Source organism: Anabrus simplex, chromosome 1, assembly GCF_040414725.1.
Source record: "Anabrus simplex isolate iqAnaSimp1 chromosome 1, ASM4041472v1, whole genome shotgun sequence".
Taxonomy (NCBI): domain Eukaryota; kingdom Metazoa; phylum Arthropoda; class Insecta; order Orthoptera; family Tettigoniidae; genus Anabrus; species Anabrus simplex.
Genome location: NC_090265.1, coordinates 1,772,017,171 through 1,772,036,874, shown reverse-complemented (window position 1 = coordinate 1,772,036,874; position 19,704 = coordinate 1,772,017,171). Strand labels below are relative to the sequence as shown.

Below are 19,704 nucleotides of genomic sequence, written 5' to 3'. Positions count from 1 at the left end.
TGGGATTCGAACCTACTATCTCCCGGATGCAAGCTCACAGCCGCGCGCCTCTACGCACACGGCCAACTCGCCTGGTGGGTATTTATAAAGAGAGAAACATGAAGAGAATTGTTTGTTACGTGGAGAAATAATGGAAGAGGGTTCACTTAGAGTCAAATTCAAAAGGAAAAGAAAGAGAAAGAATTTCAGTGAATTGAAAAATTATTAAGTAAAGAGTGGATCTCAGTGGATAGTACAGCAATAAGTAAGCACTATATAACATTTGGATATGGACTTCAAACGTATCCCTTTCACAGGCAGGTCTGGTTACAAAGCCACCACAAGGTAACCAACCTAAGACTGCGCTTGAATTTTGTCAGTTATTCATGCCTGATCAAGTGTTGACTGATATTGCACAGGACACTATAACCAATTTGCAAAGGTAAACATTCCAAAGGTTATGCCCCTCAGGCAAGAATCTATTTGGAAGTCATAGACAGATTTCACTCTTCCTGAAATCACAGTCTTTTTAGGCAAGCTACTAAATATGGCAATGAATAGGAAGCCAGAATTACAGGACTATTTTTCCAAGGATAAGCTGAAACTGTGTTTCCCTGTAACGCATGCACAAAAGAGCCTGGATTACATCCTGGTGATCGCTTTGAAAAGTTCTTCAATCAGTATAATTACCACTGAAAGAGAGTGAATCTTGGTGATTACTAGTGTTCAAAATATTAAACACTGTCCTTAAATAATGTACTTTATTTTGATGGTAAACTGTAGGTAAATTTTCTATAGATTATTTGTGAGTTCTACTTCCCTGTTCAGTGAAGGTATTAAATTGGACCTAGAGTCGCCGGCTAGTTCTCAGTAAAATGAGGGCTAAGAGTTTGGCTAGCTGATTCCAGACACATGCAGAGTTCTGTGTGCAATACTGTCAACAAAATACATGAAGGTTTGTGGTCCAAACATTTTGAATCTTATGTTTTGTATCAGCTACAGTACAACATTTTTCAAACTTTTTCCCATTTTCAACTAATTTTTCAGAAGCTATGCATTTGAGGTTTTTATTAGTTGCTTCAAACCTAAAAATTAACTGACTTACCTCATGGAATCTTGCCAAACTAATTAATAACACACTAACAGACAGATTTATCTACCAATTTTGACACCCTTATGGACAAATGACTCACATCAGCCAATGTATCACCTCATATTTAAACACCTGTTGTTGCTGCAGGTAACTTAATCATTTAAACCACGGCCTCTCAAATGCCCAAAATCTCACGCATGCAGAGCGAGGCGCAAGAGCTCCATGCACTGTGCATCGGTGCCGCTCGGCATGACTCGGATCAACGCTTCGTCTCTGGGCTACTCGGCTAAGCTCGGCTCTACTCGGCTCAACTCAGCCCGGATTTGGAGCGCTACGGCGCAAGTGGGGCAGAGGGAGACAGGCAGAGCGAGCGAGACAGGCGTGAGGAAAGAGAGAGTAAGCGCTATTGCTCCAAATCGAGGAGTGGGGGGGTCTGCACTCTGGTCAACCAAGCCAAGTCGTCTTTTGCATCGTGCACAGTGCATGCACCTGAGAGGCCCTGATTTAAACACACAAAAAAGTATGGTACAAACATGGAGAGGATATAATTTTAACTGAGAAAATTTGACGACACATTTGTTGAATGTCCAAGAACTTACCTTTCTTACCAGGGTTACGCATCATATTTCCAACTGGAATCACAGCTTTCATAGGACCTCTTCTTACTGGCTCTGTGTTTGCTTGAGGTTTTAATGGTTTCAGTCTTTTATCTGATACATTCCTGGTTCCCACTATTGGAACAGGTGGCGGTGGTACAAGAACAGGTAATTGGATCTTCTTGGAACCGTGACCTGATTGCGTTTTCAATGGGAGTTTTTGAATTTTTTCTTGAGACAGCTCAGGTACAGAGGTCACCTTTGCAACAGCACTAGAAGAACTATCTGATTTGGAATAGCTTAGTACCTTTTGGTTATCATCACTCGATCCCTAGGGAAAAACAAAAACAAAATAACTAATAGAAAATTGTATAAATATGGTTGCAGGATTAAAACATAGAATAATTAGCTTAACATAATTAACAATACATTCTACCAGAATGTAAGGAAGCTGGTGTGAAACAGAGAAGTTCCTATGAAATGTAAAGAGATAATGTACAATATGTACTATAGACTTGGACTTTGACAGCAAGAAATGAGAGTAAAATTCAGGCCAGGGAGGAGTATGGTAGGGAAGACAAGGAGAAACAGAGTAAGAAATTTTGAGGACAGAAAAGAGATAGGGGTAGAAAAACTGAGTCATTCGATGAAGAAGAATAAATTGAGATGGCTTGAGAAAATGAAAAGCCATGTTACCTTAGAAGAAAGAACTAAAATGTAATGATTCTATGATAACATGATGAAATGAGAAGCCATGTTGCCTTAGAATCATTACATTTTAGGTCTTTCTTTTTCTTAGACAAAGAAAGTCCAATTTAACCTCGCAGGCTTGATCTCAAAAAAAAAAAAAAACGTATTTACTAATGTATTAGACCCCCTCGCGTATTACACCCGCCTTGGCTTTTCGAGACGAAGAAAATGAAAAAAATAAAACTCGCATATAATCCCCCCCAACGTAATTCATCAAAGAACGATTCTGGTCTGAAGCTGCTACAAGCCTTATGCAGCTCTGATGACATCACACGAATTTGCAAATAGTTTGGTCCATATGACTCACACAATGAAAACATGCGTCAAAGTCATGCAGTACATCTGTGTTTCGTAGTTAAGAAATGTCTGCCTCCGTAGCATAGGCCTACTGCAGCTCTGATGACGTCGCACAAATAGGTGAACAGTTTCGTGTCTGACCAACGCATTACAAGCACACATCGGTCATGTATATATGTCTGTTTTTTGTAGTTAAGAATGTCCACCAGCGTAATGGTTAGTACAATTAGCTGCCCTTCTCGAGAGTCTGAGTTCAATTCCCCGTACTGTACTGCCAGAGATTTACGAATGGTAGGAAGGTTGATTTGTGGTAAAAATGGTACATGCAACTCCCTTCCACTGGGGGCCTGTCTAAAAAAGAGCTGCACCACCTTGGTATAAGGAAACGAGTTTACTTTAGTTAAGAAATATTCACGGTTGTTGCTACGCCTGTTAATACAGGCAGGCGAGATCATTAACAAAGTGATCGTTTAATATCTCGTAACTCCGGCCAATATAGGGTTTTCTGGGAGAGAAGTAGGTTTAAAACATGATAAAAACAATCAAATGACAATTGTTTTACTCGCCAATGTACCTAACAAATAATAATAATATTAACTTTTTTTATGTCCCCACTTACTTTCAATGATTTTTGGAGACACCAAACAAAACATACTAGGGTATGCGTTAATAAAAAAATGGGAGACAACGAACTACGGAGAAGGTAGACTTTGGTATGGCGTAAGTGGTGGAGGAGGCAACCTAGTACTCGGGATTAATAGAGTGCGGTTACCAAAACAACAACAACTACTACTACTACTACTACTACTACTACTACTACTACTACTACTACTACTACTACTACTACTACGACTACTACTAATAATAATGTTAATTGCTTTACACCCCACTAACTACTCTTATGGTTTTCAGAGGCGCCAAAGTGCCGGAATGTAGTCCCGCATGAGTTCTTTTACGTGCCAGTAAATCTACCGACACGAAGCTGACGTATTTGAGCACCTTCAAATACCACCGGACTGAACCTGGATCGAACCTGCCAAGTTGAGGTCAGAAGGCCAGCGCCTCAACCATCTGAGCCACTCAGCCCGGCCTACCAAAACTATTCTGAGTGTCTGAACCCATAATGGGCGGCTCAGGGGCAGCGTCTGATCTCCATGTTAGGAGCGGCTGTGAACCTAAATACTCTGAGGCTAACAACCTCAGTTGTATCTCTTGTCGATGTCTAGGCATCGGCCCCAAGCAAAAATCATTCGACTCAGCATGATGGAAAAATCTAGCATAGGCACTGCCCCAGGTGGTAATCAATCAACCGTTGTCAAGAACAATGTCAGCAAGCCTTTGGATTCTGGGGAGCTCGCACTAGCATGCAAGAAATTAAAGAGCAAGAAAGTAACTCATTTTGCAATTTTCAACGTCAATTCACTCCTTAAAGTTGGAAAACTCAAACATCTGACCAATACCATGTCCAAACAAGACATCATGATAACAGAATTACAGGAGACCAGATTCACAGACGAGTCAGCTTTTGAATCACAAGGGTACAGGATTTTGAAAGGAAAACCAGGCAAGAGAGTAATGAAAAATGTCCCTCATCTGGGAACGGGTTTTATAATCAATAAACGAATCCTAGGAGCAAGCACAGACTTCACTTCCAGGAACGGCAGGATTTCCACCCTTTCCTTCAAAGGAGCAAATAAACTCTATACGCTAGTCAACGCACATGCACCTACAAATGAGAAGAGCAACAAGAAAGACCCAGAGAAAGTAGAGGAATTCTGGGAAGACTTGGAGGAAACTATATCCAAGGTACCAAACAACAATGTGGTTATACTCCCTGGAGATTTCAATGCACAACTGGGGAAAGAAAGGAGATTCAGAGCCATCATTGGAGACTATCCAGCCCACAAAAGGACTAATCAAAATGGAGAGCGATTGATAGAGTTATGTAGGACCTTCAATCTGGTCATGAAACCTACAGCATTCAGACACCTCCCAAGAAAACAGAAAACATGGATTTAGAAATGTAAATTAGTACTCACCTTGCCACAGGGAAGGGAAACTGATGAAGAAATAAAGGAAGCTATCTCAGAAAATAAGAAGTCATGTGAGGAGCTGAAGAAAAAGATCGACGAGATGGGTAACATGCTCATGACTAAAATGACTCTCGTCCTAGAAGCACAACTCCAACAAGTGGACTATCTCGAAAGCAACAGGGAACTACTAAATTATGCCAGAGCAGTCTCTCAAACTTCAACTTCAACAACAAGCGAAGACACAATGAACACACATTCAACAGCCATTCAGAATCCCATACAAATTAAAGAATATGAAAGAACAAACACATAGGAACCCAATACAAATTAAGGAATCTGAAAGGACCGAAACACCTAAAGACAAACACCAAAGAGAAGGAACTAGACAGCGAAAAGATGGACCAGTCATCAGAGGGACCAGAACCGATGAGGACTTCGATTTAAAATCAGGACAAGCATGGCTATATGTAGGAAGCATTCACCACAGCGCGGAAGAAGAAACTCTCGTAAACTTTCTGAGGAAAAATGGGATAACCAGCGACATTCAATGTGAAATGCTGGAAACAAAAGGGAGAAATAAGTCGTTTAAACTTGGTCTCTCCTCTGGGGAACTCGACAAAGTAAAATCACCAGGTTTCTGGCCAAAAGGAGTAATAGTCAGAAGGTTCAATTTTCGCCGAGAAAGGCGAGTTGGGGTCGAACTTTGACATGTCGATCAGTGCAGAAGATGAACCAGCAAAGACTAAGGACACGAACCTTCTTGAAATAAACGTCATGCTATGGAACGTAGAAGGCTTACGGAAACTAATCGAAACAACACCCGATGATCTATGGAACGGACTAGATGTAATAATTACCACAGAAACAATGATCACAGAAAATTTAGACATACCTCACTACTACAGCAAACATGCACTAGCAATCCAAAAGAGCCGGGGAAGACCAGAAGGAGGCGTATCCTGCTTCTATAATGATAAAACAGGAGTGATCAAAGAAATCAATATTGAAGAAAATACAATTGTTGTGAAAACAGCCTACATATCTTTCGTAGGAATTTATATCAGCCCTGCAAAAGCTATGGATGGCGCGATGGAACAAGTCATTAGAGCAATAACATATGTAGCAAAGGAAGAAAATGTTATAATCACCGGCGACCTGAACTGCAGACTCGACAAACCGAACAGCAAGACGGATCTCTTTTTGGAAATCTTAGCAGCTGAAGGATACAATCTGACTAATAAAAAAGAGGAAGTTACATACATTGCACCGAATGGATCTCATCTTCTTCCGAGGCAGAGGGATCACCTTTATGGATCACCAAATAGCAAAACGACAAACATCTCAGTACTCAAGAAACATTTACCAATCTATGCGACTTTCAGAGTAAGAAAGAACTGCCAAGACAAAGTAAAACTGACACAAACAGGATCAAGGAAACTAGACATTGATAATCTACAGGCAAACCAAACAAAGGTACAATTAGCATCACAGCTCATTGAAGCAGACCAAACAGATTCTGCTCTAGAAATTATCAACCACTACATTAAAAACGCCATGATACCCAAAACAGAACGGACCTCAAAAATTTGGTTTGATCATGAGTGTTATGAAGAACGAAGGAAAACACTTCATCTACTGCGCCAAGCCAGACAACAATCGAATAAATCAAACCTTCAAATGTACGCTCGTCAAAGAAAACTCTATAAGCATCCGTTAGCTCTCAAGAAATCAGCATATATGGAAGATCATGCAAAGATACAAGCTAAGGAAGCTCTTAAAGACCCCTACATAGCCTTGAAGAAAAAATTACAACATCAGTCTAATCATATATCCATTGAATCTTGGAAAACCCACTTCACAACAATTCTCAACAAAGGAAACAGAACCCGGGCTCTCGACATCAGAAAACAGAACAATACAACAATATCTGCAATAACCCTTACAGAAGTAAAAGAGATAGTATTTACCATGAAAAAGCGGAAGGCTGCAGGGCCAGACGGGATATATACTGAAAATCTACAAGACTCCCTGGAAATACTAGGTCCCGTATGGACAAAACTCTTCAATAGAAGTCTTGAAAGCGGATTTATTCCAGATAGCTGGAGGCAATCACGAATGAAAATCTTCTATAAAGGAAAAGGAGAAGCCAATGATGAAAACTCATACAGAGGAATAGCGTTAGAGAACAACTCCTTCAAGATTTACACAAGAATTCTCGCCCGGCGACTTGAGAGGGAAATTGAAATCCACATTCCGGAGGAGCAATTTGGATTCAGGAAAGGGAGAGGGACCCTGCACGCAATTGCAAATCTACTAAACGACATACATGAGGCACTAAGGCACAGAGGAGGAAAATTTCACATTGTCTTCATTGATTATACGAAAGCCTTCGATTTCCTGAACAGAGCCAAGTTAATGAAGAAGCTAGAACATATGATTGGACAAAACAACCCTCTGGTCACTGCAATAAATAATTTGCTAGCATTCAATTTCGTTGAAATCGAAGACGGTGTATCAACCTCGTCCCCCATCATACAAACCAATGGGGTCCTCCAGGGTGATCCATTAAGCCCAATCTTATTCAATATCGCCACAGCAGATGTTACGAAGATAATACAGAATTCTCCAGTCGCGCTATACGCCTATGCTGATGATATGATACTAGGCTCAAGAAACAGGGAGGTCCTGCAGGAAGCAATGGACAAGTTACATATCTGGGCTGACGAAAATGACCTACAACTAAATAAAGACAAAACTGTTTACATGACATTTCGAAAAGGAGGAAGAGTTGCGGCACAAGACGCAATCACGTTTTCAGGACAGACCTTGAAAAGAGTAGGTCATTTCCGATACCTCGGCATCACTCTTCAATCTAATGGTACCTCTTACAGAATACACATAAGAGAAAGAACGGCAGCAGCCATACGAGGGATCTACGACATTGAAAACCCCACCATGATCTCGCTAGAAACAGCAATGCTTCTCTTCCGCAGCAAAATTCTCTCTACTCTCACCTATGGTATTCATCTCATTTGGGACCACCTTACTAAGACCGACTTAGAAACCCTAGAAAGAGTAAAAGCCAGATTCCTGAAAAGAATACTGGGGATAGCAAAAACAGAGCCATCAAGACTAGCGTATATGCTTGCAAAAGAACGCTTTTTCATAGAAGATATGAGGTACATCCTACAGCTACCATCTACACCACAAGCAGAAGCAGTCCTTAGGAAAAGAAAGGAAAAACAAGAAGAAATATGGCCGGAATTTTTCACGACAGAAGCCATGCTAGACCGAAGATGGAGTGGACCAAACCAGGTTTCGCGTAGTGCCATTACTAGACTAGCCGTACATGGATTTCACCATAAATTGTGCATGAAAACATACTTCCATGACCCAGATGAAGGCGGCTTATGCAAACTATGCAACAAAGTGTGTGAGCGTTATCATTTTACAATTTGTACACAGAGACACAAGACTCTAAAGGAATACAGCAAAGAATAGTGTATTTTGTATTTATTTGTTCAGTGTATACTAATTTTACGCACGTTTGTGCGCTCTTTTCTTAATAATAATAAAACATACGGAAAAGGAAATCCAAAATGTCAAAGTCCTGAGGGGTGCAAATTTAGAATCAGATCACTTCCTCTCCAAGATCAAAGTTAAGATCATGCCAAGATCCCAGAAAAACAGGAACACAACTCGAACAACAAAGTCTAACAGAGAAAATCTCAGAATGCACAATGATTTTGCATCAGAATTAAACAAAATACAGTACCAGGGATGGGAACAGTTGAAAGAGGCTATGATTGATGCTGCAAGAGTCACAGTTCCTCTAGAGAAAAAGAGGAAACATGCATGGTGGTCATCTGAATGTGATAATGCAATCGAAGAACGCTGAAAGGCGTGGGTGAATTGCTGTTCTCGGAAAATTTTCAATACGGACCAAAAATGAGATTTATAACCTGTAATAAACACCAGAGAACCAGAAGAAGTTACAGGAAACAAGAAAAAGAACATTCAAGACCGTCAGGAATCTGAAGAGAAAGAATGAAAAGGAATGCTTGATTTAGATCGAACAGGATTTAAAAAAAACACTCGGAAATTTTATAAAACATTCAAGAACACCTTGAGCAGATATGATCCACCAAGCCTCAACTTCAGAAACCAAGAAGGAAAAGTAGCTCACAGTGATGTGGAGAATTACCAGATTCTGGCAGACTACTTCGCAAAACTCCCCAATTCTGAACCACCATCTCAAAAATTCAACTACAGTCACAAGGAACCAAACCCACACTCGGACTCTCCAACTGTGGACGAAGTAATACCAATATAAATGGTCCGTTATTGGGTATTATAAAATTTCCAGCTAACTCATTCCTGGTTGCCAGCATTTCGCCCTCGTGTGCTAGGTTGGGCTCATCAGTTGGTACCTAGCACACCTACCAAGACGCTGGCTAGTGCATACCGTGGAGGCCACTGTGTAGGCTACTTGGAGCCAGCGGCAGTGCCAATGCACTATGAGAGAGTTTGTCTCAATACCAAAAATGAGCCCAACCTAGCACACGAGGGCGAAATGTTGGCAACTAGGAATGATTTGCAAGTAATCAGCTTCATTTTCCGTATCAAAATCTAATCACAGAGTGTTACAATAATTGAAAATCTTCCACCTTTTTGATACTTTTTATTTGCTAACTCTCTGTAACCAGGAATGAGTTAGCTGGAAAATTTATAATGCCCAATAACGGACCATTTATTTTGGTATTATAAATTTACTCATTCGGGACAAATATTTCAGATTCCCCATGGGAATCAACATCTATATCATCTGATAGTAGTTGTTTTGTGAGAGTTCTGGAGCCTCCTCCTCAGCAGGCTGCCCTTTCCGACGTCACACCATTAGAATTAATGTTATTGGGACCACGTAACAGGTATTCAACCAGAAGGCTGCACTTTTTCTACACCAAACTATTGGGACTAATGGGCAAGGGAGCGTTTAACAACCGTTATACTAGCAGGCTTCCCTTCCCTATACCAGGCCTTTAGGATTAATGACATAGGAGCATTTAACAGGCGTTCAATTAGCAGGCTGCCCTTCCCTACGCCAGACCGTTACGATTACACAATCAGAGGTATTTAACAGGTGTTCATTTAGCAGGCTGCCCTTCCCTGCGCCAGACCGTTAGGATGAACGCAATAGGGAACATTCAACAGGTGATTAAGGAGGTATTCAACAGATATTCAATGAGGTGTTCAAAGGAGATGGAATTCGGTATATAAATAAGAGAGATTTTTCTTAATATGTTTATTAAAAATACATATAAATCAATAAAAAGAATATTGTGCAGCATAATCTTATGTACTACATTATTAATCACTTTACATTATTGATAACACGGTATCTACAACAATGTTGTAAAAGTACACCTCATCTAACAAAACAAAATTACATAAACTAAATGTAAACCTATGTGAAGTAATAATGGTCAATGAGACTATTACCCCAGGCTAGAGTATCTGTTGAGTTAGGTATAATAAATATCTTATTATCATCATTACTTAGAGCAACTTTGTTAAGCTGATGATTTATGCTTTTAAACACATACATTTTCTTCATTAATACTGGTGAACTATTGGTAATACAGTTCTAGTTCTTATAATCATCCACACTCAGATCATTCTCAGCAACATTCTTCTTAATGCCTTTCAGTTTCTTAATTACTTTATCATTTTCAGGTATAATGCTGTATGATTTAGCTTTAGTGCCTACAAAACTGTTAACGAGTTTTCTTTTGAATTCATCTTTCATTTTCCCAAGAACTTTTTTATTAACCCGTGGGAGGTTATAAACATTATTTTCTGGGTAGTCACTTGTATCAAACCTGTCTAGATCTGGTTTTATATCATTACAAATGTCATTTGTTTTAATCTCGTATATAAAAGAATCAGTGTCTGTGTAGAGCAGTTTTACATTTTCAGCGTACTTCTTCTTCATATATTCATAGTGAAAATCATACATGAGTGTTTTGGATAATTCAAGAACTGTAAAGCCTACATAGATTGGTTTGTCATAGGTTGCTTTTAATCGATTCATTTGTATTACAACTAAATCTTCATGAATAATTGCACAGCTATGGAAGTTTGGTTTACTTACTAAGTTGTTAGCACCATATCTTCTACAAACATTCTCCCATTTTGTAACTAATTTTACGTCTACTCTTTTATCAACATTTTCAATAGTTTTTCCGAAGACTGAATTAATCATGAGCTTGTAGAAGTCTTTCTCAAAAGCATTTTTAGACATCATTCTTAAATTAGTATTGAAATCGATGTAGGGTCTTAGCCATGGTGACTGGTGAAATTCAAGAACTCGATGAATTTTGGTGAGCTTCAACCCATTTTGCGAACATTGTTTCAAGTTACGGTAGTGTATTACATACTTAAATTTATCATTTAAGTTTGCAATTAACATGTTCGTTTTTGATGTGATATATGGAGATTTTATATTCTCAGGGCAAAATGGATAATCATTATGAAATTCAGGCAGCTCTTTCGGGTATTGGAGACTAACTTCAAGAATGTAAGCTTTGTCAGCCTCGTCATCTATGTTTTGAACCTCTAAATTCTCAATTTCACTTTTTGATAGCCAGCGGAAACTATTTAGTGGTAGATATTGACTCATAGCCCATCCGTACTGATTATTTGCATCTAGATAAACGATATACTTCGACTGTTTAACTAGATCATAATTAGACATATATTTGTTGTTGGCAGCAGAAAATCGCATAGAGCACTGACTTAAACCACCGCGAATATTTGATTTTATGAAATGTACCATGTCAAGATCAGTTAGTAATTCCATATTCAACCTGTGTGTATTTCAACATAGCACCCCAACTTAAACCCGGTGCCGTATAATGCTGACAAGGATCAAGGTTGTATGTTTTGATGCAAACTTCACGAAACTTTTCGAAAACATCTGCTAATAATAGAACATCTGTTTTTAGATAAAAATCAGAGTATTCGCCTAGCGTTTGAATGTGAAACTGTTCTCAGATTCGTTGTGCATGAAAATAGTCTTCATCAGTAATTTCAGTTAAATTTAGAGAGCTGTAAAATGACTCTTTTGATGGCAAAGAGCGTTCTTCAAGACGCTCTACACTATCAATAAATTCGTAAGGAAATACACCTTTACACCTAATTAAATTAAACTCGTCATCGTTCGGAAAGAAGCGCTGAATTTTTGTGAATTGTTCTGAATGCAAATTACTGGAAAGCTGATCAAGACTAAATGGCATGAAGCGTAATGAGTCAATGAATTTTAGTTTGGTAGTACATTTATCATTTACCTTTAAGAATTTTGTAAATGAAATATACTGCTCTTTGTTCTGAGGGATTAGGTCAATTCTCTCATCTGAAGCTCCAAATTCTTTAATAATGAAGTGTGAGTCGTAACTGGATAAGTTATGTAGTATAACGGAGGAATTTAGGAATTTTATACTTCAAATTACAGCTAGTATGGGCAGGAAATCTATAAAATTCAGCCAAATGGTCGTGATCAAAAACTTCGGATCATTTTCTAAAAACTCTTTCCCGCAAATACTACACTTCGTAGCACTTTCATGTTGTTGTAACTCAGTCTCAGTAAGAGGTTTCATGGGAATTTCAGTATTTAAAATATGACCAAGACGAACTACATCTCTCTCAAGCATTTTCATAAACATTTCAGAAGCATTTTGTCCTCTGTATTGCTCAAACTTATTTAGTGAGCTATCGTAACTACACTTGATATAATACGCAAAGCTATATGGTCCATGTATGTGAGTAGTGTTGGTAAAGGATATGCTTGGATCTGGTGAACTTTTCTTCGGTGAACATGGCTTCAATACAGCCTCAAAATTGGTGTATATAACAAACAGCACCTCCATTTGCTTATTATAATTTTCAAATTTTAGAATTGTTTTCTCTGGAGTAGGTAAGAATGTACGCACTTTATTACAGTCTTGTTTGGAGTGTCTATTTAACAGGTCCTCATTTTGGAAATACTGCAAGCATCCATCACATAACCACTTTTTACCATTATGCTTTGATAACTGATTACAAACAAGCCTACTTAAATTTTTAATCCAACAATAATGAGACATTTCACCATCTTCTATGTACAGTAGATTGATATGCGTACCTTTTCTTTCATTCATAAAATACAAAGGACCAACTATACTGCTTTTTTCTATTCCATACACATTAATACTAATATTATTTAGCTTTTCAAAGAGTCTAATGTCTTTTAACTGCATTGGAAATTCTAATCCCTCAAGATTTAGCCGTGATGAATAGTGGGGATACGATGATGTTCTAGCAGATGAAGATTTTGCTGGGTGTAATCCTGATAACACTGCCCATGCGAAACATGCCTGGTCATTATTCTGGACATTTACTACTGCTTTTTTCTGCTTTATCCATGTCGGTAATTCAATGTACGATGATCCTCGCAAAGGACTGTATTTATTAATGTTGATCTCTAGATATAACACATTAGCTAATGACCATCCTGAGTCTCTTTCTTGAAAGTCCTCACTTTTGGAAATAATAACACTTATTAAATGTTGGTAAACTGTGGAGAAAGTTGCTGATTCACTAATAATTTTATTTTCACTATTGAAGGATTTAATATCTGTAATTTCACCCTCGCTATTGCCTTTGACATATGATCCAAACAGCTCGAAATTTACTTTGAAGGTTTTGTGCTTCGCTTGCGCATTTTGTAGTATGCAAAGTACTTTAGGCTGAACACGTTTAAAGAATGTTTCAATACTCTGAGTTCTTTCACTACTGCGAAGCCTGTAACTTGCGATTCGACATTTAAAAGCACTATTAATTTCTTCTATGTTTTTATCATGTTGCACTACATGCATTCTTTTTATGCATATTGCTCTGTAAATGACCATGAAGGTTGGAGATAACTACATCTACATCACACACGTTACAGTGTGTCATTACAGGCTCAACACCTTCATCATGAAATTGTTTTATCTTCTTTGGAGTACTACTTTCTTCACACAATTCAGAACTGGTATATTTCTGCTTATTAGTTTGCTGAGATTTACTCTCAGTTTGTGTAGATTCTTTCTTACTCGATGATTCTGAAGTATTACATAACCACTCCTGTTGATGTACGTCTGCTATGTGAGACTGAAGCTGTTTCGTATCATGGAAGAATTGTATACAGGTTTCACATTGTACAGATGTTGACTGCAAACTTAAATGATAAATTTAAGTATGTAATACACTACCGTAACTTGAAACAATGTTTGCAAAATGGGTTGAAGCTTACCAAAATTCATCGGGTTCTTGAATTTCACCACTCACCATGGCTAAGACCCTACATCGATTTCAATACTAATTTAAGAATGATGTCTAAAAATGCTTTTGAGAAAGACTTCTACAAGCTCATGATTAATTCAGTCTTCGGAAAAACTATTGAAAATATTGATAAAAGAGTAGACGTAAAATTAGTTACAAAATGGGAGAATGTTTGTAGAAGATATGGTGCTAACAACTTAGTAAGTAAACCAAACTTCCATAGCTGTGCAATTATTCATGAAGATTTAGTTGTAATACAAATGAATCGATTAAAAGCAACCTATGACAAACCAATATATGTAGGTTTTACAGTTCTTGAATTATCCAAAACGCTCATGTATGATTTTCACTATGAATATATGAAGAAGTACGCTGAAAATGCAAAGCTGCTCTACACAGACACTGATTCTTTTATATACGAGATTAAAACAAATGACATTTGTAATGATATAAAACCAGATCTAGACAGGTTTGATACAAGTGACTACCCAGAAAATAATGTTTATAACCTCCCACGGGTTAATAAAAAAGTTCTTGGGAAAATGAAAGATGAATTCAAAGGAAAACTCGTTAACAGTTTTGTAGGCACTAAAGCTAAATCATACAGCATTATACCTGAAAATGATAAAGTAATTAAGAAACTGAAAGGCATTAAGAAGAATGTTGCTGAGAATGATCTGAGTGTGGATGATTATAAGAACTAGAACTGTATTACCAATAGTTCACCAGTATTAATGAAGAAAATGTATGTGTTTAAAAGCATAAATCATCAGCTTAACAAAGTTGCTCTAAGTAATGATGATAATAAGATATTTATTATACCTAACTCAACAGATACTCTAGCCTGGGGTAATAGTCTCATTGACCATTATTACTTCACATAGGTTTACATTTCGTTTATGTAATTTTGTTTTGTTATATGAGGTGTACTTTTACAACATTGTTGTAGATACTGTGTTATCAATAATGTAAAGTGATTAATAATGTAGTACATAAGATTATGCTGCACAATATGCTTTTTACTGATTTATATGTATTTTTAATAAACATATTAAGAAAAATCTCTCTTATTTATATACCGAATTCCATCTCCTTTGAACACCTCATTGAATATCTGTTGAATACCTCCTTAATCACCTGCTGAATGTTCCCTATTGCGTTCATCTTAACGGTCTGGCGTAGGGAAGGGCAGCCTGCTAAATGAACACCTGTTAAATACCTCTGATTGTGTAATCGTAACGGTCTGGCGTAGGGAAGGGCAGCCTGCTAATTGAACGCCTGTTAAATGCTCCTATGTCATTAATCCTAAAGGCCTGGTATAGGGAAGGGAAGCCTGCTAGTATAACGGTTGTTAAACGCTCCCTTGCCCATTAGTCCCAATAGTTTGGTGTAGAAAAAGTGCAGCCTTCTGGTTGAATACCTGTTACGTGCTCCCAATAACATTAATTCTAATGGTGTGACGTCCGAAAGGGCAGCCTGCTGAGGAGGAGGCTCCAGAACTCTCACAAAACAACTACTTCTGATAGCCAAGCATAGCTCTCATAGTGCATTGGCACTGCTGGTGGCTTCAAGTAGCCTATGCAGTGGCCTCCACTGTATGCACTAGCCTTGCGTCTTGGGTGGTGTGCTAAGTCCCAACTGACGAGCCTAACTTAGCACACGAGGGCGAAACGCAGGCAACCAAGAATGAGTTAGCTGGAAAATTTATAATGTCCAATAACGGACCATTATATTGGTATTATAAATTCACTCATTCGGGACAAATATTTTAGGTTCCCTATGGGAATCAACATCTGCATCATTGATGGCCAGGCAGGCATCAATTTTTGAAAATGAGACATAGCTCTCATAGTGCATTGGCACTGCTGGTGGCTTCAAGTAGCCTATGCAGTGGCCTCCACGGTATGCACACTAGCCTTGCGTCTTGGGTTGTGTGCTAAGTCCCAACTGACGAGCCTAACTTAGCACACGAGGGCGAAACGCAGGCAACCAAGAATGAGTTAGCTGGAAAATTTATAATGTCCAATAACGGACCATTATATTGGTATTATAAATTCACTCATTCGGGACAAATATTTTAGGTTCCATATGGGAATCAACATCTGCATCATTGATGGCCAGGCAGGCATCAATTTTTGAAAATGAGACATAGCTCTCATAGTGCATTGGCACTGCTGGTGGCTTCAAGTAGCCTATGCAGTGGCCTCCACGGTATGCACTAGCCTTGCGTCTTGGGTGGTGTGCTAAGTCCCAACTGACGAGCCTAACTTAGCACACGAGGGCGAAACGCAGGCAACCAAGAATGAGTTAGCTGGAAAATTTATAATGTCCAATAACGGACCATTATATTGGTATTATAAATTCACTCATTCGGGACAAATATTTTAGGTTCCCTATGGGAATCAACATCTGCATCATTGATGGCCAGGCAGGCATCAATTTTTGAAAATGAGACATAGCTCTCATAGTGCACTGGCACTGCTGGTGGCTTCAAGTAGCCTATGCAGTGGCCTCCACGGTATGCACTAGCCTTGCGTCTTGGGTGGTGTGCTAAGTCCCAACTGACGAGCCTAACTTAGCACACGAGGGCGAAACGCAGGCAACCAAGAATGAGTTAGCTGGAAAATTTATAATGTCCAATAACGGACCATTATATTGGTATTATAAATTCACTCATTCGGGACAAATATTTTAGGTTCCCTATGGGAATCAACATCTGCATCAATGGTGCTGGTCACAATGTCAAAAATGACAATGGCAGCAGATGGAATTTACCGCAATTAGCGGTGTTGCATCTTGCTGTGGGGTCCAGAACATCTATAATAATAATAATAATAATAATAATAATAATAATAATAATAATAATAATAATAATAATAATAATAATAATAATATTCTGGACCGTCGTCAAATGTGCGGACCGCGCTGGAAACGGGTCTGGATGGGTAATGACTACAAATGCAGTCCGGCCGCGGGTTCAAGGCACCCAAGAAGTCACCACGCCGAATCTCCTCACGAAGTTGATCCATATTAAAAATGCTTATAGGAAAAGATGGCAAACATTTAGGGACCGAACTGACCGGGTGGAATACATGGTCCTAGCCCGGGAAGTACGAAATCGATTGCTGGAAAGAAAGATTGAAAAATGGGAGGGAAGTTGCCGTAATCTCTCAGAAAACGAGTCAGATCTCGAATTTTGACGGATTATATATAAATCGATATCCATTCAATTCTAAATTTCAGTAAAATACTGTAGCGAAGCACGGGTATCTTGCTAGTTACTTATAAATTGTATAATTTTTAATTTATAAATTGACCTTTTTTCATGAATTATTAAGAAAAGAATATTCATTAGGACATATTCTTTATGGAATATTGTACAAGTGTTTCCTTGACGACTGCTTTCAATTGTAGAAAAAATTTATATATTTTCTCTTGAGATTTTTGTTTGTTTTAATGTTGCCAATCTTATGTTAATTTTAAGGACACTTCCTCTAAAGCATTAGGCCTACTTTGTCAATTTATGTATTTTTCATCTAAACAGTGTTAGGTGGCTGAAGATGTTGGTAATATACGAAACATGTACCACTTTTAACCATTAAATTACCTTAACCCTTTGGCACTCAGCCTACATGCAGGTGTTTGCTCGAAGACACTCAGACTAATTTTTGTGATTTTCCAAAGCAAATTACAAAAATTCAACACATAAAGAGTTTAACACACATTAAAATAAAATTAATCACACTAATACAGGAAACTATGAGCATTTCAGAAATAAATATACCTTGGACGTATTGTTATTGGTTAAGCCCAAAACAATTATTAAATTTCAAAAATAAATTTAAAAAAATAAATTATTGTTTTCAATGACAGAGAAATTAGACATTGTTGTGTCTTCCTTCTTTACTCTTAGACGTGAATGAAAGAACATTTAATTTTGAATAATTTGATATCAATATGATGTGTGTGCTGCAATTCACTTATGAAGCATTGCACAAAGTTATTCAGTGTAACGGTCATCGATGTCAGGGCCTCGCGGTCCGATGAACGGTGAGCAGTTACGACCGTGTCACTTCCCACATAACGGGAATCACTTTTGGTAAAAGAAGGTCATTATTACTGTCTAAATCATCTGAAAATTCAAGGATATCGGCCTCATTCGGCCTTGAATATGGCCTAGCCATTACTATAAAAAGATGACGCAAGCACGTGCAACAACGGAGTTATGAAAAGGAGTAAAATTATAGTTTACGAAGTACATTGAACACACGATATACCAAAGAAACCAAATAAACTATAAACAAAACTCATAGCAAGATCAACTTGCTGTATTCATAAGCCAATCAAAACAGATCCACTCAATAAAACTTCTAATAACCACAACATAAACATTCACGATCAACAGATTTCATTTATCGAAAATAAAAATATTTTGTAGGGCTGGTGGATACATCTGTTGAGTTAAACGCAAATTCAACGCTTTAATGTACCGTCACCATCAACTGTTACGATTTAACAGCTACGCAATGACCAAAATCCGTAAATAAGACAGAGCCGATGTATCGGCGCCCTGAGCGTTTTCGCCATAACCTCTCGCGCCGATAGATCGGCGCGCTGAGTGCGAAAGGGTTAAGCAATCATTGTATCGAATAGGTGGAAAATAAATAAATACTTGGTTGTGAAGATATTGATATGGTTAAAAAGGTCCCAAGGCTTGACCTAAAGATTGTCCGCAGGCTGAAGATGCCCAAACAATGGGTGAAACATGTACCTGATCTGATAAGTCTACATAAATTCATGTAGATTCAAACCACATCAAACGGAAAGTATTGAATAGGTGGTTTTATTAAATTATCCTTGAGATTCTATGCCTAGCGTTATCTTCAATACGGAACAATAATGAGAGTTGTAACTTGTAAGTGGATGTTCCAAGCCGCCAGCAGAGAGCTTGCGTGGAATGATTAGTAGACGAATAAGTTTGAGTGGTGTCTTTAAAAGTAGGAAAGATCACAATATGAAGATGAAGTTGGAATTCAAGAGGACAGATCTGTGGCTTGGTTCTAAGAGGGCCAATGTCAAAAAACCTGTTTTTGAGCTATGAGCATTTGAAGTTTTGCTTATAGTTTTCCAATTATTTTTTTCAACAACTAACTTTAAATAACTTTATAGTTTCTTTGTGGAAGTCACCTTATTAAACGCTAATTTTTTTCTATCGTATTCTTTAAAAATTGCCAGGTCTCTAAACTTTTTTGGTAATCTTACATTATTGGCAAGGGCTTATTTAATTAAACGTTGACTGTTTGTTTAATACTTAACAGAGACATTGGCCCTTTTAACATGTTGTGACCAAGGATAAAACGCGTTTGTATCAGTTAATATCTCAATTTCGATAAAAAATGACATTGGCCCTTTTACAACCAAGCCACAGAAATTAGGGCAAATATTCATTTATAGGAAGGGGAGTTAGGGATTGGAATAACTTACCAAGGGAGATGTTCAATAAATTTCCAATTTCTTTAAAATCATTTAAGAAAAGGCTAGGAAAACAACAGATAGGGAATCTGCCACCTGGGTGACTGCCCTAAATGCAGATCAG

The 19,704-nt window shown here is 38.1% G+C and overlaps 1 protein-coding gene across 1 annotated transcript in view; it reads right to left on the bottom strand.

Moving 5' to 3' along the window:
* Positions 1-19,704, bottom strand: part of LOC136864567 (uncharacterized) — a 200,255-nt gene that overhangs the window by 127,200 nt on the left and 53,351 nt on the right. The window contains exon 6 of the mRNA XM_067141729.2: positions 1,672-1,999. Within this exon, the coding sequence (XP_066997830.2) occupies positions 1,672-1,999 (328 nt within the window). The remainder of the gene's footprint in view (positions 1-1,671; positions 2,000-19,704) is intronic.